The 18788-nt window shown below is 33.7% G+C and overlaps 2 protein-coding genes across 2 annotated transcripts in view; one reads left to right on the top strand and one right to left on the bottom strand.

Annotated features, from left to right (window-relative positions):
- The first annotated feature begins 701 nt into the window (after positions 1-701).
- Positions 702-6869, top strand: LOC129284278 (uncharacterized). Its single transcript, XM_054919702.2, has 3 exons — positions 702-766; positions 5543-6152; positions 6464-6869. The coding sequence occupies exons 2-3, from the start codon at positions 5665-5667 to the stop codon at positions 6714-6716; spliced, it is 741 nt and encodes a 246-aa protein (XP_054775677.2). The 5' UTR covers positions 702-766; positions 5543-5664; the 3' UTR covers positions 6717-6869.
- A 7085-nt stretch (positions 6870-13954) lies between these two features.
- The window catches only part of LOC129284279 (active breakpoint cluster region-related protein-like), a 61239-nt gene continuing 56405 nt past the window's right edge, over positions 13955-18788 (bottom strand). Inside the window, exon 23 of the mRNA XM_064106294.1 lies at positions 13955-18620. Within this exon, the coding sequence (XP_063962364.1) occupies positions 18398-18620 (223 nt within the window). The 3' untranslated portion in view covers positions 13955-18397. The remainder of the gene's footprint in view (positions 18621-18788) is intronic.

Below are 18788 nucleotides of genomic sequence, written 5' to 3'. Positions count from 1 at the left end.
TTATGCATACAGACTTTTATAATACAGTTGCTACAAGAAATAGGTCTTACAGTACATGTACGTTCAAATTTGAAGATCTCAGTGTTGTTACAATGGGATATGTAGTCATGCAAATTTTGAACATAAAACACAAGTATGAATCTCAACTATTCCTGTCTTGTACAATCATATTTCATTCGTCTGTGTTCAGTATGTCCTGGATATTATTAGAAATGAGGGTAGTAAAGACCATCAGTCATTCATAAAAAAAATCCTCAGTATAACTGGAAATGAAAGGGCTGAATGATTGTGGTGGAATAGAATTTCAGAATGCATGACAAAGTGTGAATGTAAGATCACTGGTTTGATTGTGTATAAATCGTACATACGTGTATATACATTATGTACAAAAATTGAAAAGATGGAACTACAAAGTGTTCTATTGGTTTCTGCAATCATAGATTATCATCATCATCAAGCTACTTTTTGTAAAATAAATAATGGAATAGAAGACAGCAGGGTTGATTTTTTTTCTATATCATAATTCAATAATTGATTATGATGGCAAAAGTGCAGTTCTGATGAATTACATACATGTATTTTTCTACTGTTGGGAATTTTCAAATCTTAAGACTGATAATGAAGTTGAGAACTTACTCTACATGTGATAGCATTGTTAACTTTTCTTTGAATTTTATATCTTTTTCATTCCTCCAGAGTTATTTCTTTCTTGCAACTGAAGTCAGACATCTAATCGTAGAGAGATGGACTGGGGATCCAATAATAGGTTTGTAAACCTTTTGAAAATACATGTTTGGTTTGGGTATTGTAATGGTAATCAAATGCAGGGCTTGAAATAAAAGATAATTAAATACACTGACATAGCGTCATAAATTGCTCATTGCATTTAAAAACTTTTGTTCTTTGGAAATCTCCCAGTCATGGTCGCCATAGGTTATAGTGCTGCAAATTTAGTTTCGTCTATTAACCTTAAAATTGATGGTAATTTTTTTTTTTTTTTTTTGAAATGTAGTACTTTATGTGATTATTTTTAGCTCTTGGTAGTAAAAATTGCATGTGAAACTATTCAAATAAAAAAAATAAGAAAAAACTTTACAAAGAACAAAACTCTTGATACTTGAAAACAAATTCCCAAAATTTGAAATATGTTTGATTCAAAGCATGGTTGTGACTTGAACGTTGAGTGTGAATTAAGAGAGTGGTCGGGTTTTAAATTAGTTTATGAAAGTTAAATTATTAATAGGGAAGCATAACACATCTATATTATGTTTCCCTCAACATGCCAACTAATATTGTGCAGTGTAGGACCTTCTAGTTGCTTACCTGACATACCAGCACTCAAACCTATGAAATTTCATGCATGAATTTAAATTGCATGGAAATACGAATTTGTAACCTGTTAAACAATTTCAAAGCTTTCAAACTATCCTTCTGCCTCCAAAAATTAAGCAGGAAGACACCCACATGTAGAATATGTATTTAATATACAGAGCTGCATGTATGGGTGCAGAGTATCTCAAATCATGGACCTAGGTCCACACTCAAATTTAGCTGCCCTGGACAGTGCTATTATGGGAAGATCCTGAGGCATATTTCTATCCCTGTGTTGACAAAACTCCCTACCCTGCTGTGTGGAATTCATGACCTTTGACCCTTGTAAGGGTTTGTTCATCCTACCTGAACTTGGAGTCTTAGCCCGGTCAAGTATGTTAAAGGCAACCCATGCACCAAGACATCTGCATGCACTGCTTATGACACCCTCCTCCTCCCTGGCTATAACATTGTATTTTCTCTGAAAAAATAGGGCATGATTGGATGGATTAAATTTGGAAAAGGTTCTATTCCATCAGAAAATTATTAAGAAATAAAAAAAAAAGTTGATAAATATTTGTTTTGCTTGGAGAGTGTTTAATCTCTTTTGGCATGATATTTGATTTCTCTCTTTCTTATTCCCTTTCTCATATTTTTCAAATATTTAATTGAAAACTATTTTAAAAATTGGATATGGATCAATTATAGAAACAAGAACTTACATATACTTTCAAATATTTTTCAAATTTTGATTGCAGATAATCTTTTACAAAATTAATTTGAGTAGGCCTTTTTCTTTTGCTTTTAGTTACTGCTGAGATGCGTGAAATACATTTTTTGTAATGTAGGAGGAATCAAGCACCCAACTTTAACCCCCCCTCAGCCGCTCCATTTCAGGCATTTGTGTATTCCATAAAAGGTCATCGCTCCCTTCAATGCATGCACTCGTATCCAAAATAATTTGGTTTAATAAATCTTGCTTTATTTTTTAATTTTCGTTTTAATATTGATTGCCATTTTTCAAAACAATTTCTGCATAGAAACCAATGATGTAACCCAAGGTGCCTATCAGTGCATGTACCAGAAAGTAGACCCCTTTAAATAATGAGTACACTGTCTAATTCTATATGCTCTATCACCTCTGCTCTCACCCTATTCTATCATCACCACTGCAGTCCAAGCGAGGGAGCTAGTCCAAGTTCCCCTCTGAAAGCAACCCTGAATGAGATTTGGCAGGGGTTTGTTTGGTTGCCGCAGGGGGTTGCTCCCATGTATACAAACATTTGTAATCATTTCAGAGACCTTTGCCACAAATTCAGCCTACAGGGATTATTAACCGCTTCATGAATTTTCTTTTTTAATCAATGTCTTTGGATTTTGAGTGAAGTTTCTTGTGGAGTGTGTGTCAAGTTGAAAAAGTGTAGTGCACATTTGACCATTAAGGCTACATCATCTACCTCCCAACTCCCTGGATAAATTTTCTAGGTTAATGGTCTCTGGAATACAGGGATGCTCTTAAAACTGTAAGTGATATTTTTAATGGCAATCTTTGTTATTAAAAGCAAGTATGGGGACATTTTTTGTGATATTGGAGAATTTTCTGATATATTTGGTCTGAGTTTGGTGTCTGTTTTTCTGGGTTGGCAGGTTTCAAATGTTCAAACGAGGGTTTGGTTTTCTTGCATCTTTATTATGCCTATACCTGTTATATTAAGTCCTACATGTAGTTCTAAATACAGAAAGGATAATCCTATATTGTTTGTATACAATACATTGACCTACTTGTACTTTTTAAGCCCTGTCCGAGGCTTCATAACAAAAGTAATAAAATGCAGAATACAATGATAAATTTTCTTTAAACTAGTATTCAGTGATTTCATAGATCAGAGGGCATGACACAAAAGTTGTCTTTTTTCTTTTGATGTCTCGATCTAAATGACATTTTCCTAGGAAGTGGATGACAGATGGTGTTTGATCAAATGAATTTCATTATTTGTTTTATTGTTACGTTTCATGCCCTTTATCATGATTTATTCAGGGAGTTGGGAGTGCAGCTGTAGATATTTCCTCTCAGGTGGTACATGTATATTGTTTTCCACAATTTCCCCGTTTGCACTAGCTTGATTCTTTATAAATGCTTTCGGCTACAGTGTTGAGAGGAATGAATCTCTTCTCTGTTTTCTCTGTATTTCTTACTATGAACCTCATTGTGTATCTACCATTTTCATCTGACAGCTAAACTTCAAAGTATTTAGCATAAAAAATACAGATACCTAGCATTTCCTAAATCTGATTCTCAGGAGATTCTTATTACCATTATATTTAGAAAGTTGAAAGTTGGCAAGGTATTACATACACTGGTACATGTATATACTCAGCGCCATGCAAAAAAGACTAGTTTTTCTTTTTCGGGGGCTACTTTTCTAAACCTACTTCCTAAAATCTGCAACATTGGATATAAAAAATAATAGTAACATGCAGTGAATGGGGTATTTTCCAGGCTCTTTTGTGCATTACAGGGGCAAATTAGCCCAGAGCCCCTGTATAATTTTGTCCCTTCTCAGCACATGCGCTTGAAAAGTGGGAGAGATTTCCTTGAAGACAGAGATGAAAAATTGGGAAGAATCGCATGTTAGTATATATCCAATATCATTTTGTATAAAATAAAATGTCTATATGTCTAGGAACTCATGTAATAGAGTCTTTAATTCAAAATTTTTTAAGTTCTAGATGCACCTTCTAATTGTGTGCTTGAATTATAGCTTGGATTTATTGTACACAATATATCGTTCCTCTATTTCACAATGTCTTGTCGTATTTTACAAATATCAAAGCCATTGTATTATGGCATTTACTGAATGGTAGGTTTTTTGTTATTTTTCTGCACATGAAAACTTGAGCTGATGCAAATGGGTCATATATTCTGATCAGGATGATGCATTGATATCCATGGGTTATGAAACTAAATTGGCCATGACCTGACAGAGTTAAACGTCCATTTTTCCTGTTTGTGAACTACATGTATTCTAGCCTCATTCTTCAAAAAATATTAGAACCATTTCCTAGCAGAGAAAAAAATCTACCAGGGTTCATGGCGATTTCATCCCCTGAAATGCTCAAAAAAGAACCCTGGAAACTATTTTTTTTTAAAGGAGCCCTTTGAATATCCCAAAAATGTTAAAGCCTATCCAATGTTGCAGAATTACACTGTAAGTTGTGAAAAGTACCCCCCCCCCACAAAAAATTCAAATATACATGTATAATTTTTTGCATGTTTCATAGATATTGAATACTTTGACTACATACTATGTAGCAAGCATGCTTGGTTTTATATTTTGGTGGTTTGTGTCTTTTTGGCATAGCATATTTAATATGCTGACTATATTTAATGCCTACTAGGTCTATTACCAATTGAAAATCAGATAAGATGATGCGTTTGCTAAGTACGTAGCACATAAAATGATGATCAGACAAAATGGGATCAGATCATATTGGGTGACACTAAACGGCCATTAGACCAAGAGGACATTCAACCTTCAATCAATCCTCCAAGCTATATAATCATATCCATTGTCCACTTTCTTGTAATACAAACTGACAGGTACCAAAATATTGGGTTTGAAAAGGAAGTTGTCCCGGGTACATGTTTCCTTTGTTAAACATGTTTAAGAGCAAGGGTTAGATTTTCACTGTCCCAGGAATTATATCATAATCTTTAAAGTGTTTGATGATAACCAGTATTGAGTATTAACAAGATTCTAGTAGTGAGAGTAGAAGCAAATTGTATGCTGTATCCAGTTTGAACATCACCAGCTCTAGTCCTACACTACTGTTGCAGTTTCTTGATCCTTATGCAGGATTTCTGGATACAACATTTTGATCATGTCTTCAAGAAAGCATGTACATGTATGCCCTCAAGATTGATGAATTATTTTCTTCTGTTTTCATACAGGTATAATTCCAAGAAACAAATGTTCACAGTATGCTTGAATGCATTATTAATTGAGCTAAGGAACCAATGGCCTTCATAATGATTTTTACTCCAATGTCGCATTTTCCAGTGTTTCATCATTGGATATATAGTACCAAGAGCCACCCCTAAACCACATGGGCAGTCTCCCTTGGTGGGAACAGAAGTACGGAAAATAACCCCTGTTATATCAATTTTTTTCCCAAGATAGAATATCTATAATTTTTCATTGGCATGATGTCTGTCTGATTTATTGTACAGATTTCATCATTGTCATCATTGGGGCAGTATTCCTTTCTTTCATCTGGCAAGGATTGGGACGTTTGAGCAGAGTTCTCCATCAGAAAGCTTGCTACTATGCAAAACTCGAAGCTCAGCTGGTTATGCGAGAACAGCGCCAACGCAGGGACAGAAAACATGACAGGACACCTGACGGACAGTCCAAGCGACCTGCGTATCTTTACCATAATGGCCATGTGTTTCACCAGTCCGCAGACTACATGGAACTCTTGGATGCGCATCATGAAAGGCAACGAAATCTTGACAGTAGCTTGGCTGCACAGGTACAACGTCAGCAGCAACGAAATGCAAGTTTATTGGAGAGCAACAACAGTCCAAGCCACTTAGCGCTAGAGGATGGCGAAGAGGATGTGTTCCTTGAATCTAATGCTACCCAGAATACAACAGTACTTTCAGACTTGAGTGGGGATGTAAGGACGTTAACAGGGGACCGTGGAAGGTCAGAATCCAGGGGATCAAGACATGAAAGAAATCTTTCTATTGATATGGACCCAAATAGATGGAACTCCCTTCAAAGGAATAAGAAAGGTTATATTGGGAACCATTCAAGAGGTGGACTCAAGTGCTATAGGTACAGTATAACTTCAATGAAACAACAATGCTTGGGTATTTCAGATTTTAAGGATTTTTTTATCAATGACTGGATGATCTGTCAAGTGGGGGCTCGTCCAAGTCATAGCTCCCTTTCTGGAAAATGAAGTCATTGCATAAATAAGAATCCATTTTAAATTAAAATCTTAATGGAATGAGACTAGATGAACTTCAAAGAAAACTAGGATGTCATTCTAGCAGAACCTTTTTCAATGAATAAAATACTGAACATGTGACCTTGTACTTATTGCTGTTTTCCCTTTTTCTGTTTTTCCAACATTTTCTGTCCAGGTTCCTATATCACTGTGTGCAGTCAGTGAACTACACGCTCCGATTCGCCATGGCATATCTGCTCATGCTCATTGTCATGACCTACAATGTCTGGTTCCTGGTTGCAACCGTCGGGGGCTATGTCTTAGGCTACTTTCTCTTCTCTGCTGACCTCTTAACGGCAGCAGCTAGGACAGAGAGTGCAGCACTTACCATGAGGATGCGCAGACGACGCCTTGAGAACGTTCGCCCTCAGACCTTTTACATCCATTGATTGTCATAAAAACTCTACCCTGAAATGTGGTTAGAAGCCGTGATGTCAATGGTCACAGCATGGCGGAGAATAGCCACAGAAGAAACACTGCTAGCAGCATGCTTGCTTGTACAATATGAATATGGAATTGTGAAATAGTCATTTAAAGGCAGATTATTTATTGAAAATGTATACTTGTAGTAAAAATTATGCTCTATTTTCTGCAAATGTCAGAAGTTGATATAGAAATTGATTTAAATAATTAACATTGGAAAATGAAACTTAATTTTTCAAAATGGAGAATGTTATGTCTTTGATCTGATTTCTTTCTTAACTCGATTTTTCATATTGCATGGTTACCAGGGTTCCAGTACTGTCTTTGAAATCTTATCATGTAATTGTACTACCAGTATTGCCTTATACTGTAACTACCATGTGAGTAAAACAAACTTGACACCTCACAAATCCCCAATTTAAGAAAAAAACATGTCAAGAACGTATAATCATTATATCTTGTTGGAAAAAGTATCTTCTTCCAATGAATTTGATACCATATTTATGTGGTATGTATTCACGCTTTGATAATCAACAGGTATTCTTTGCAGTGATGTAAATTTTAATATGTGCCAAGGTAAGACATGACTGCAATGAATGAACTCCAGATGCCAATGTTATAATCCTACATGAGTTAGTAAACAAAAATCCCTTTTCAATGAAATTAACTTGAGAAATAAATACTGAAAAGTGTTTGATTAAACTATTATAATGTAAATTACTGTAAAAGTGTTCTGAAATGCATTTAATGCAACCCTTGTAGGATTATGACATCATTGACATCTGGATTCATTCATTGCAGTCATGCCTTACTTTGGGTGCAAATTAAAATATACATCACTGCAGAGAATACCTCCTGATCATCCGTTATTGGTACCAAATTATTCGGAAGAACATACTCTTTCAGGCCATAAATGATAGTTACTGTATTTGTTCATGACATTTTTCCCTTAAATTGGGGATGTGTGAAGTGTCAAGTTTTTTTACTCACACAGGAGATATATTTATACAAATCTGAATTGCTAAAATATCTGTTGTGGATATTGGTTCTCTTTTTTTTTAAAGTGAAATTACATTTTCTTCTCGATTTCATAATGCAAATTGCTAGTAAATTATGGGCATATTAGGTACAGGTACTTTGTACGAAAGCACAGTTCACTTCTTATATGGGACTATGTCTTTTGTATAAGTAAATTGAGTGTATTTTGATATTATCACTGATTTTAAAAATCTTTTTACTTTTACTTTCATTTATTGCAAAGTAGGCTTACACCATGCTAATTATACTTAGCATGACTTCAATTTTTACCATATATTTTTCTAAAGTGACATATTAGGTGATGCTATCATGTGAGACACAAATGAGCTTTGTCATGAGGTAGCGATCTATTTTGGGGACATCCAAGATATATTCCAGTAGCAAGCAACACATAGGCCCGTATTCTGAAGTCAGGTTTAACTTAGACCATGGTCTGCTAAAATTATGGATAGCAAAAATGTCACAATTTTTACTTACATTGTATATTTCTCATGATTATTGTGCTCTTTTCTAACTCGTCATGGTGAAGAAAGCTATCTTATCTATCCTTCCTTTAAGAATGATTTGAGAGAAAAATGAGCTGATACATTGAAGTCATACTGTTATAGATTTTATGACAGTATTGGCTATCCATACTTAAACCACAACTTTAAACCCGAGTTTAAATTAAACCCGACTTCAGAATACGGACCATAGGGCCAATCATATCATCTATTGATCGTTTTTGGGAAACTTGGATGAGTGATGCCATTTCATTGAACAAAATGTCAATATTTGAGTTTCTGTATTTTTGTTGTTGCAGATGTCAGATATTGACTTTTTTAATTAAAATGCACCAATGTGGACCAATAAATAGATTAATAAGATGAACGAGAAATATTATTTTATTTATGTCTTTTACTATCTGTGTACTTCAGTTTGATTTCTTATTGCCCCATAATAGTCATTCAAGTTGTGTTGTATGTTGAAACCATATAAAGGGCTTCAGTATTTATTTTTTAAATTGAATTTGATGTTTTGTTCCTTGTATAATAGTTCTTTTCTTTATTCCTTTTGACAGCAACTGTGATAGACTTAGATCATGGATTTTCATTGACATTTTCAGTAATCCTTGTAGAAGAAGTAAATGTTGAAAATAAAGTAAAAGCTTGGATTCCATCTGAGAAAGAGTTTTGATTGGTTCAATCAATCTCAATTATATAAATCCACCAATGTTAGAATCATCCATGATTAAAAGAGATATACACAACTTCCCTTAGAAAACAAAGAGAAGCATGCAGATATTTGTTGGTCAAGGAAATAATGGATGCACAAGTATGAATCAGTTACATTTAGAAAATACTTTTAGCTGACAAAGTAATGCATTTCAGCTGTTTAATTCATGTTGCTGGCTTTCCATTTTGGCGATTTACCAGATCAATCTCAACTCTCTGTATCCTCAGGCAAAAAGCACTATATAAATCCAGCTATTATTATTAAAGAATAGGACTTGGTGTAATAATGGTCTGTTATAATTTCAAGAGAGTTGAAAGACATCATTATGAGTATAAATGAAAGGTTACAGTTATCTCTGTGTCTGTACTGCAGTAGTTATCTTGGTCCTTCTCAAAGATTACCATTGATTCAAAACACTCGACCATGGAAAGCAAGTGATCTCATTATTCATCACCTACAATCGATATCCAAGAATAGTGCCCTCAAGAGATGATTTATGCCCAATATTTCTTTAACCCTTGATGGATCAGCACGTTCCTATTTGTTCAATTATAAATAGAAAGTGTTCTATACTTTCGAGATGGAGATTTAGGACGTTCCTAGCTTTCCATACACCAGATTTATTTCGATGGAATGCCAATCCTCGTAATGTCCCACACTACATTAAACTGGCCACAAACTCAGTGTTTGTTTTTGTTTCTAAAACAAAATCACCTTGTGAAATTTTGATTAACACTCTTTAAATTCATTCCAAATTTTGTTTATTCAGGCAACCATTGGAATGCTCTCAGGTTGTCAAGAAAATATGTTTTTTATATATGTACTATTTATATACTATTATACATAAAAATTAAAACATGCAGGTGGACTTGAACGTATAAGTACATTTAAACATTGCATAACATATACAAAATATTACAATAGAATGAACTGATCTTAATGAATATTATTGCTATCATTATAATGATAATTGTAATAATAATGGTGTCTTCTGCCATGTTTAAGTATCATGTAGAAATATGAATGAAACCATTTCATATCCATTTCCCATGACTGTATCATTGCTCTGCTTCCTGTATTATGACTGAAAAAAAAATCAACTGCTAAATGCTTAGCACAACATAGTAGCTCAGTCTCTAGATAAATGTATTGTTTTACTGAAATAGCATAGAACATATGCACTCATGAAGCAGACTCACTGCCAATATCTGTATTCCGTATATGGATCACCAAATGTATTTACATTGTTTATCCTTTGTCTAAATTGGCTGGGATAAAGCTTAAGATAATACTCTGTTTCAATTTCAAAAAGTAGAGTTCGAGAGATGAAATTTAATGTACTAATATTTACATACATGCATTAAGGCAGTATTGTAGATTTCAGCCTTCATGATTAAACCATTGTCGCCAGAGAGGGTTGATCTATTGTTTCATCCCCCCCCCCCACACACACGTAAAAAACTTGACTGCACATTTGCACACCTATAGTTATGATACAATCTTTGCTAAGCTTGTCATACTTGTCAATTTTTATACATCTTAATCTCCCTGTTTGCAGAACTGATACATGTATATGAACTGAAGTATTGTATTTTATAAAAGGCTGATATTTTAATGCATAATACATGTATACATATTGTGTTGAAAATGATCTACAAGTATGATACATGTGTACAGGTAAAGTATTTTTTATCATGTTTCATTTCTTCATTAATCCGAGGTGGTATTCTGGTATTCTGAAAATTGTCTTATCTTTTCTTGTATCTTTGATTTTATCTCACTGAGATAATAACTGCCTGATATTATCTCTATTCTGAAATTTGTATTATCTCTGTCAGGAAGTCCCGCCCGAAAGTCCCATATTTTATCTCTGAAGACGCACATTCATTGTTTGTCAACCAATGATATATCATTTTATATGATTAGATCAAGTAATAGAACTTTTAGTGTCTTTGTTGTAAAAAGATTTAGCGCATAATTGTGCCCTTGCCACTTACATGTAAGTGCATTACTGTGCTTAAGATAGATATCATACTTGTCATTGGCATGGCATTTTCAAAAAGATTTTTCAGAATGCTTTTTACTGTATCAATACATGTATATTTGCTTGCATGCAGAGATATTTATGCACAGTTTTTAGCATAACACATGTTATAGCTCTGACATTATGCACGCTCAGTAAACATTGGAGAGGGGGGTGTATAAAACAAACAATGCACATATTCTTGTGCATAGAGGACCTAAATAATGAACTCTGTGCTCGACTCGCCAAATGGATATACCGCACTCGGTCCTGCGGACCTTGGTGCGGTATATCCATTGGCTCCTCTTACACATTGTTCATTATTTGGCCCCACAGGCACAAATCTGCGTTTCGCTGAGCGCGTGGCTTCGGGAAAAGTAGATCAGTCAGGCAGTGTGTTATCTACAGTTTGGTTCAGTTTGAAAAAAGATGAACTACGTGTACTAGATTATCAAGATCTATTGTTCTAACTTATTTAATGTATGAATATAATGATATAAAACAAAATATACCAGGCCTTTATTCAAAAAGTACAGAGAGAATAATTCATCCTCGGTTGTACTGGCTGAAATTACTAAAAAAGTAATGCCAGTCCAACCTCGGACAAATAATTCCCGCTATACTTACTCAAAGCCTGGTATATTTGTTTACTATGTTATGTGCGATACAACACTGCCTTGTTTTTCCTAAATATCTCCCACACAACTATCTCTTATCTCTCTGTCTCCTTTTGTCTCTCTTTGTGCTCAGATCATTTATGAATATTTATGCAGAGAGGAGAGATCATTTACAAACGTTTGTAGTAAAGAATCATATTCTCCTGCTATATGGAGTATTTTTGCGAAAGCTATCAGTAAACATATTGAAACTCGCTGGTATGGCATATGTTATACAAAAAAATTGTATGTATTATATTATTGTATCATGAAAGTTCATGTTACGTTAATCTTATATCATGTTTGAATGAATTAAGAATTGTCAGTTTTTAAGAAGCAGGAAATTTAATGGTGCCTTATTTTTCTTTTCCATTAAAAAGGACAAATTGATAAATACTTACAATTGTCATTTGCATGCTTTAGCACAAAAATTTTGCTGCCAAGGAGAATATAGGAGAGATTTGGGCCTATGAGCATTGAGCATACAGACTGTTAAGATAAAGATGTTGATAGTGTTTACAAGATATTTCACAGTTTTGATTCATTATCTTAAAATCATGTATGATTTTTATTTCATCAATTGTCTAGATGTTATAACACAAATACATGTTCAAATATAATGTATTTTTTATCACTGCCCCCCCCCATTCCCTTCAATTATTCATGTACTTGTACACATGGACATAAAAAAAATAATGCTATTACAATGTTAAAGTCCAATTTGAAGTACTGTAAATTACATTCCACGATTATTTAAGATGAAGATGTTTAGCAAGACTGTGCATTACTTTATTTGATATCAAAGGTAATATTGAAATTTTCATTATTTTGATAAAAAGATTAATAGGTAAATTCATGTCATTAAAATTCAATTACTATAATACAGAATCGATTAGTTGAACCATTTGAAAATCATTAATGAATTTGAAATTTTAAAAATTGAAAGTACAAAATAAAAGCAAATTTTTTTTTTCAAATAAATCATGTATACACAAAAAATGTTATCTAAGTTTTTGTATTGTATGAGATCAAAGTATTTCAGTGGATTTTAATCATCACTGTCAGTATGTATATTATGATTTTAAATTTATTTATGAAGAGCTTTGCATTGTACATGTATATGACAGTTGTGCGGTAGTGTACGCATACATATAGAAAACTTAGAACAAAATGATATACATGTTTTTGTACTAAGTCCTTATATTACCTTGGCAAATTATTTTATCCTTATGAATTTAAAAATACTTGCCTTTTATTCCCACTGTTATGATTGTATGCACTGCAACTCAATGGAATGGTAATGTACAGCTACGTGGAAACTTTCAATGAATTAAAAAACTCTTGAAGACTGTGATATGTCTTTACATAATGGGAATATTCCTTTTTATTCTCTGAGATGAAAATGTGTTTTGTTTTCTCTAGACTTCCAACCATGGATTGCTGAGAGGAAGAAAGTTGAGGGGAGGGGGGGGGGGGCAGAGAAAGTGGAGGGGGATGGAGACATGTAATATCAATCATCATAGACATTTGTATGTTTAATGTACTAATTGCTCAAAAATGATAGGAGGGAGAGAGGGGTGTGAAGAGACTCGTTTAGATATGGTGAGACTTATGCCAATAAAGATGATTTACATGCTTCAAGTCTAAGAAAATTGGCGAAAGATGCATGGAAAAGTTAAAACATCACAATTATTCCATGATGATGGCTTGATATTAGATGGTGTCACAAGTTCTCGAAACTTGTGATAAAGAATATTTCAATAGGAATCTGATTGGACTTCAGCAGAAGAATTGAATTTTTAAAGTCCTTATATCCATTGACTTTGTACACAAAATGTTGATGAGGTTTGTCACAAATTGGAAGATTGAGGTTGAGAAAAAGAGATGAAGGGACTCTTTCACTCGGTCATTCCCTTCCAATTCTCACATTCTGTTTCCCTTTTCCTGTTCTTCATTGCCTGTTATTCCTCATCTCTGATCTCCCATCTTCACCAGAAGTTCACCTAAGTAGTTTCCTCCAACTCTCTCTTGCATTCCCTAGTATTCTCATCCCATTTTCTCTACTCCTTTGTTTTCTCTTATCACACTTCCTATCAATTCCTTCTCCCATGTACATATGTATCATTGTCACATCCTCCTCAATTCTTCCAGCTCCAAATTCTTCACTTTCTGCCCCCATCCTCTCCACCCCTCCCTCCCCCACCCTCTCTCTCTCTATCAATAGCACTCCACACATTGATTATTAAACATTAACAAGCTACATTGTCTGCAGTTCAATACAAATGTGTAGTGACTTTATTGTCCATATAAACATTCTCCTTTCTGCCTTTCTGAGTATATATATCATATACAGAAATAGGTAACCTATTACATCATACAAAAACAAGACCAATATGACTTCACATTAAATATACTTAAAAACTCAATAAGTTACAAACTCTGCAATGAAATTAATAAAACACAGCTTACTATAATCCTCCCATTGACTGCTAAACATCCTTTAAGCCTATCACATATTCAGGTATGACCTTCAACTCCAACCATGTAAATTCCATCAGAGAATCATTTGTACCATTGACCACTCAAAATGTGATTTAAAAGATTACACATCCGAGATTTATTTTCTCCCATACAAGAGTTCTTCACACATTTCAATTTCTGCATCCAACTTATTGTAATCATGCTGATTTTCCCATTTTCTGTTGGGAAATGAGAAAATTTGCCTCTCAACAAAACTAAGGTATGCTTAATTTCCAAGTGCATTGACTTGAATCACATATAAGAACAGATTTGACATAAAAATGTGTTTGTCTGAGATAAGTACAGTATACAAGTGTTGCAGAGGCTAATGTTATTAAAAGATAACATTTCAAAATGTATCACACAGAAATTACAAATTCTCTTGCTCTTGTTCACAACAAAAATGGTTGCAAGTCAAGCACCTATTAATTAAAAAAAATGATTACAGTTGCAAAAAATGTCATGGTCAGGAAGAAAGTTGTTCAAAACAAGGATAAAAATGGAAGTATTTAGTTGGATATTATGCACTGCTTAGGCACTTTCAACATTATTAGCAGAAATGTTTAAAATCATGTTTCTTACAAGATTACAGATAAACAAATATTGACATACAAATTCCTGTGGCATACATTTTAAGCCAAGGTTGAAATCATACATTTGCTTTCCTATGGAATTCACAAGGAAATGATTATAAGATTTTACAGTGTTGGGAAATATAGGATGTACACTAAATGAACAACAACAAAAATTACTATCGCATCAGTTTATTGATGTAAAGAATGAAAATTATCAAAATTTACATAAATAAATGTACCTGTTATTCATATGCATTACAGGATATATTCCCTGCAAAACAGCAGTCATTTTTTTTTCTAAAATAAGTAATACTACCGCAAACCAAGCTACACATAATTGCATAACTGTAATCAAAATCACCAGTATGTTTCAGAATATAAATGTGATGAAGTTAAAATATAAAGTCAAGCTTTGACATTGCAAAATATGCATTGTGAAATCTACACAATATTAACTTTGAAAGCAAAATACAGATACCATGGCCTGCGTAATCATTTGATGGTCAAAAGAGGTACATTTAAAGTACAAAGACACTACTAGGGGAAGACGGGACACTCCAAGGATTTTTTTTTCAAATGCTCAATTGCATGATGAAGAGTGCCAAACAACATTGTGTAGGTAAACTTATTGGCACGGGGTGGTTTATAAAACATATACGGTACAGGAAATGATAGAGGTGCAGGCCTGGTACACCTCTCCTTTTTCCCAGGTATATCGTCTTTAATATTGTTGCCACTTTAGAAAAATATGTTCAAGTGTCAAAATTGCCTACTCCCCCACCCCTATCCAATTTTCCCCATATGTTTTATACACGACTCCAAATGACAATTTGCAAATTTATACCTACATTGTACCAAACAAAATTGGGCACTTTCAAAGCATTTTATTACATGCTCCATTGTGTGTCCAAGTCTTCCCTTGTAGTGTCTTTGATATAGTTTACAATATTAACTTGCTATTGTTATTGACAACTTCACTGATACTTGTACATATCATAGTAGCAAAAGAATGAAATAAAATATATAATGTAGTTCTATCCATGTTAATTGCTCCCTTTCTGACCATGCACAATGTGTTCACACCCTGAAACATGCCTACGTGTATGCTAAATAGAAAGAAGTAAAGTATACATGCATATAGAAGTTTCCAATCTACGATGATACATTCATCATAAGGATGGCTTAAAGGCAATTTATCTTTTATTCTTTAAATTAAAATATAATATTCCAAGAATTTTACTGAGAATAAATACTGAGGGGTATTAAGAAACATATCCCAAATTTGCTATTTACAATATGGATATAATATGAAATCATTCTTTCTTGTTCCCTTATTTTTTCATTTACACTTTGTGAGTTACCTGCCCAATAATAGGCCTACAGGCCATACACCAAGTTAAAAATTAGATGTTTATTAGTTTGGAAAAATACATCTTTCATGAATTATTTACAGCACTGAAATCTCTCCACTAAGAAATATAGCTACAGTAGGCAATTAAATTCAATTAAAAGATTTGAAGTGCTTATATTAAATCTACAATATTCAAAACTTCAATTAATTTCCCCACAAGCAATAAAGCAAGAATTATTGTAATATGCAAAAAATAGGACAATACAGTGGATTCCAACTCAAATGTGATCAAAGACAAAACACCATTTTCCCCCTCTCTCTCTGTTTCACTACTAATAGACAGACTGTATACCGGTATTGTACATGCTAGTCCCATTTGTGTGAACATACTTGTGTGTGTATAGTATCAAAATCTGCTTTAAACATTTACATAGTTACACTCATCTTTTTTTCTCTCTATTCAACGTCTCTACAATATTTACACATACATATTGTAACTATACATTTCTAAATCAATATTCTTAAGTTAGACATGTAACAAAATACACCATACCGGTAATAATTTAAAATTTCTCTATTCTGGAACAAATACTGGGTACATGTACCGGTACATTTCAAATGCTGTGGTTACTATAAAATGAGTTGTACAATATCAAATTTTCTAATCTACAAATGCCATACCTGCTGGCTTTCTATTTAAAGCAATACAAAATAATGGAATTATAAATATCAATAAATGGATCCAGCACCCATATTAAAAATAAGAAACATGTGAGCAATGAAAGAAAATAAAAAAATTCTTATTCTGGCTCGAATTCGCAATGCATGTATTAGTATATTCCATCTGCATTGGCATGTTCTTGTATTATCATTAAAATGTAAACCAGAAATATTTGCTATCTTTAAACTGGAAATACGGATGATCATAAAACCTACATATACAAAACAGCTCCCACACTATTAACACACACCACCTATTGTGTTCTGTGATGCACTGACTTGGTAGATATACATGTAATAATCATATAACATAAATCACTGTGCTGCGCATTATGAATCATAACATAATAGAAGAATGTGCTTCCTGACTCTTGCCAAAGTAGAATGTACAATTAGGGAAAACATGATCATCTACAATATCTGTTTAACTCAATACAAAGGTACATGTAGATAATACAAATGTATCAAAAATATAATGTTTGCTATTGACACCAGCATGTAACATCCCTATAGAAATACTATTCCTTCATTTTTTATACATTTTTTTAATTGTTAGTCTGATAATATGTCTATTTCACTTCCTTACTATACATTTTGCACAACATCTACTCGCTTAAGGCAGTCTATGTATATGTCCACTATCAAACACCAAGTTTTTACAATCATCATCAATCATTTGATATCAAAGGACACCATTCATTATTGGAAATATTGCTTCCTTTTTCTTCTTTCTATTAAATTGGGTAAGATACCCAAGTGCAAAAGTCTAATCAAATCTTTCCACTCATTCATTCTCTGTTCTAATGTTTCTTAATTTTTTTTATAATCATTAATTTCCTTTGCCAGCCTTTCGGGATTGCGTGCATACTGTTTTAAATTAAGTCAGTAAACCACAAACCATACATCTTACAGAATTGCCAAGTTACTAAAAGCTTTGAAAAGCAATGCACAAGTTTGATTTTTTTTAATGGTTCAGTGATCACAAGGATAAGTTTGTATGTATATGAGTCACAGACACGCTCCATGTGGTACTGTAGAATGGCAAATTTACAAAATCAAAAGGAATCATCAAGCCTTAAAGGGACAACTCCATGAATCTTAGTGGCTTATTTCAATTACCGGTAATTATTCATACATGCGTATGATCAGATTTTTTAGACCTAAAAGTACACATAAATATTATCCATGATTTTGACTGAGTCATTTACATGTGGCAAGCATTAATGTACATATAGAATGCAAAAAAAAATTAGAGAAATCCTTAAGAATGATCAGTTCGCTTCTGTCTACATCCATCAATAATTGGTCTGTTGCCATAACCTTCAATTTGATCACTTGTTTTTGCTCCGAGCAAAATAGCAAAACCTATAAGACAAATCCTAAGCAATGATCAGTTCTTACATGAACGGACCTACAGATTTCAGTCATCAAACTCGAATAATCACAAGGAATGATCAGTTCTTCTCCATGACGAGTCACGCAAGTGCTCCAAGCATGAATTCACATACTAGAAACCAGACATGCAATAATCTAATGGAAGAATACGTTCTCAAAGGTCAGTCTCCAATAGTTCTGTGGTGTCACTGAAGTGTTCTAAGCAGTAATGTAAGATGCCAACCTGCGAGATGACGCTGGACATGCCCATGATCTCGGCCAGGATGTCAGGCTTACCCGATGCATTGGTGATGGCAGCAGGACCGAGAAGCGTAGGACCAAACACGGTTGAAAGGTTGTGAAGGGACATCTTGTTCTTTTCTTCTTCTTTGGCAATTCTAAAGATGGAAAATGTCAAAGATTACATGTTTTTATATATGTTTATAATGTAAATTGTTTTATATCGACCCTATTTCATACACATGTGTTTATTTTGTTTCATATATTATTTCTTCCTCATAACCCTCAGATGAAAAGGACCTTTCTAGCATATGCCTCCTTTGCCC

Source organism: Lytechinus pictus, chromosome 2 (assembly GCF_037042905.1).
Source record: "Lytechinus pictus isolate F3 Inbred chromosome 2, Lp3.0, whole genome shotgun sequence".
NCBI lineage: Eukaryota > Metazoa > Echinodermata > Echinoidea > Temnopleuroida > Toxopneustidae > Lytechinus > Lytechinus pictus.
The sequence above is the reverse complement of the archived record's forward strand: the minus strand, read 5'-3'. Positions and strand labels throughout refer to the sequence as shown.

Bases quoted from the DNA above. Each gene is read 5' to 3' on its own strand.
- LOC129284278 (XM_054919702.2), top strand. From the start codon at position 5,665: ATGCGAGAACAGCGCCAACGCAGGGACAGAAAACATGACAGGACACCT. The intron at 6,153-6,463 runs GTACAGTATAAC...TTTTCTGTCCAG, and splicing joins GGTGGACTCAAGTGCTATAG to GTTCCTATATCACTGTGTGC.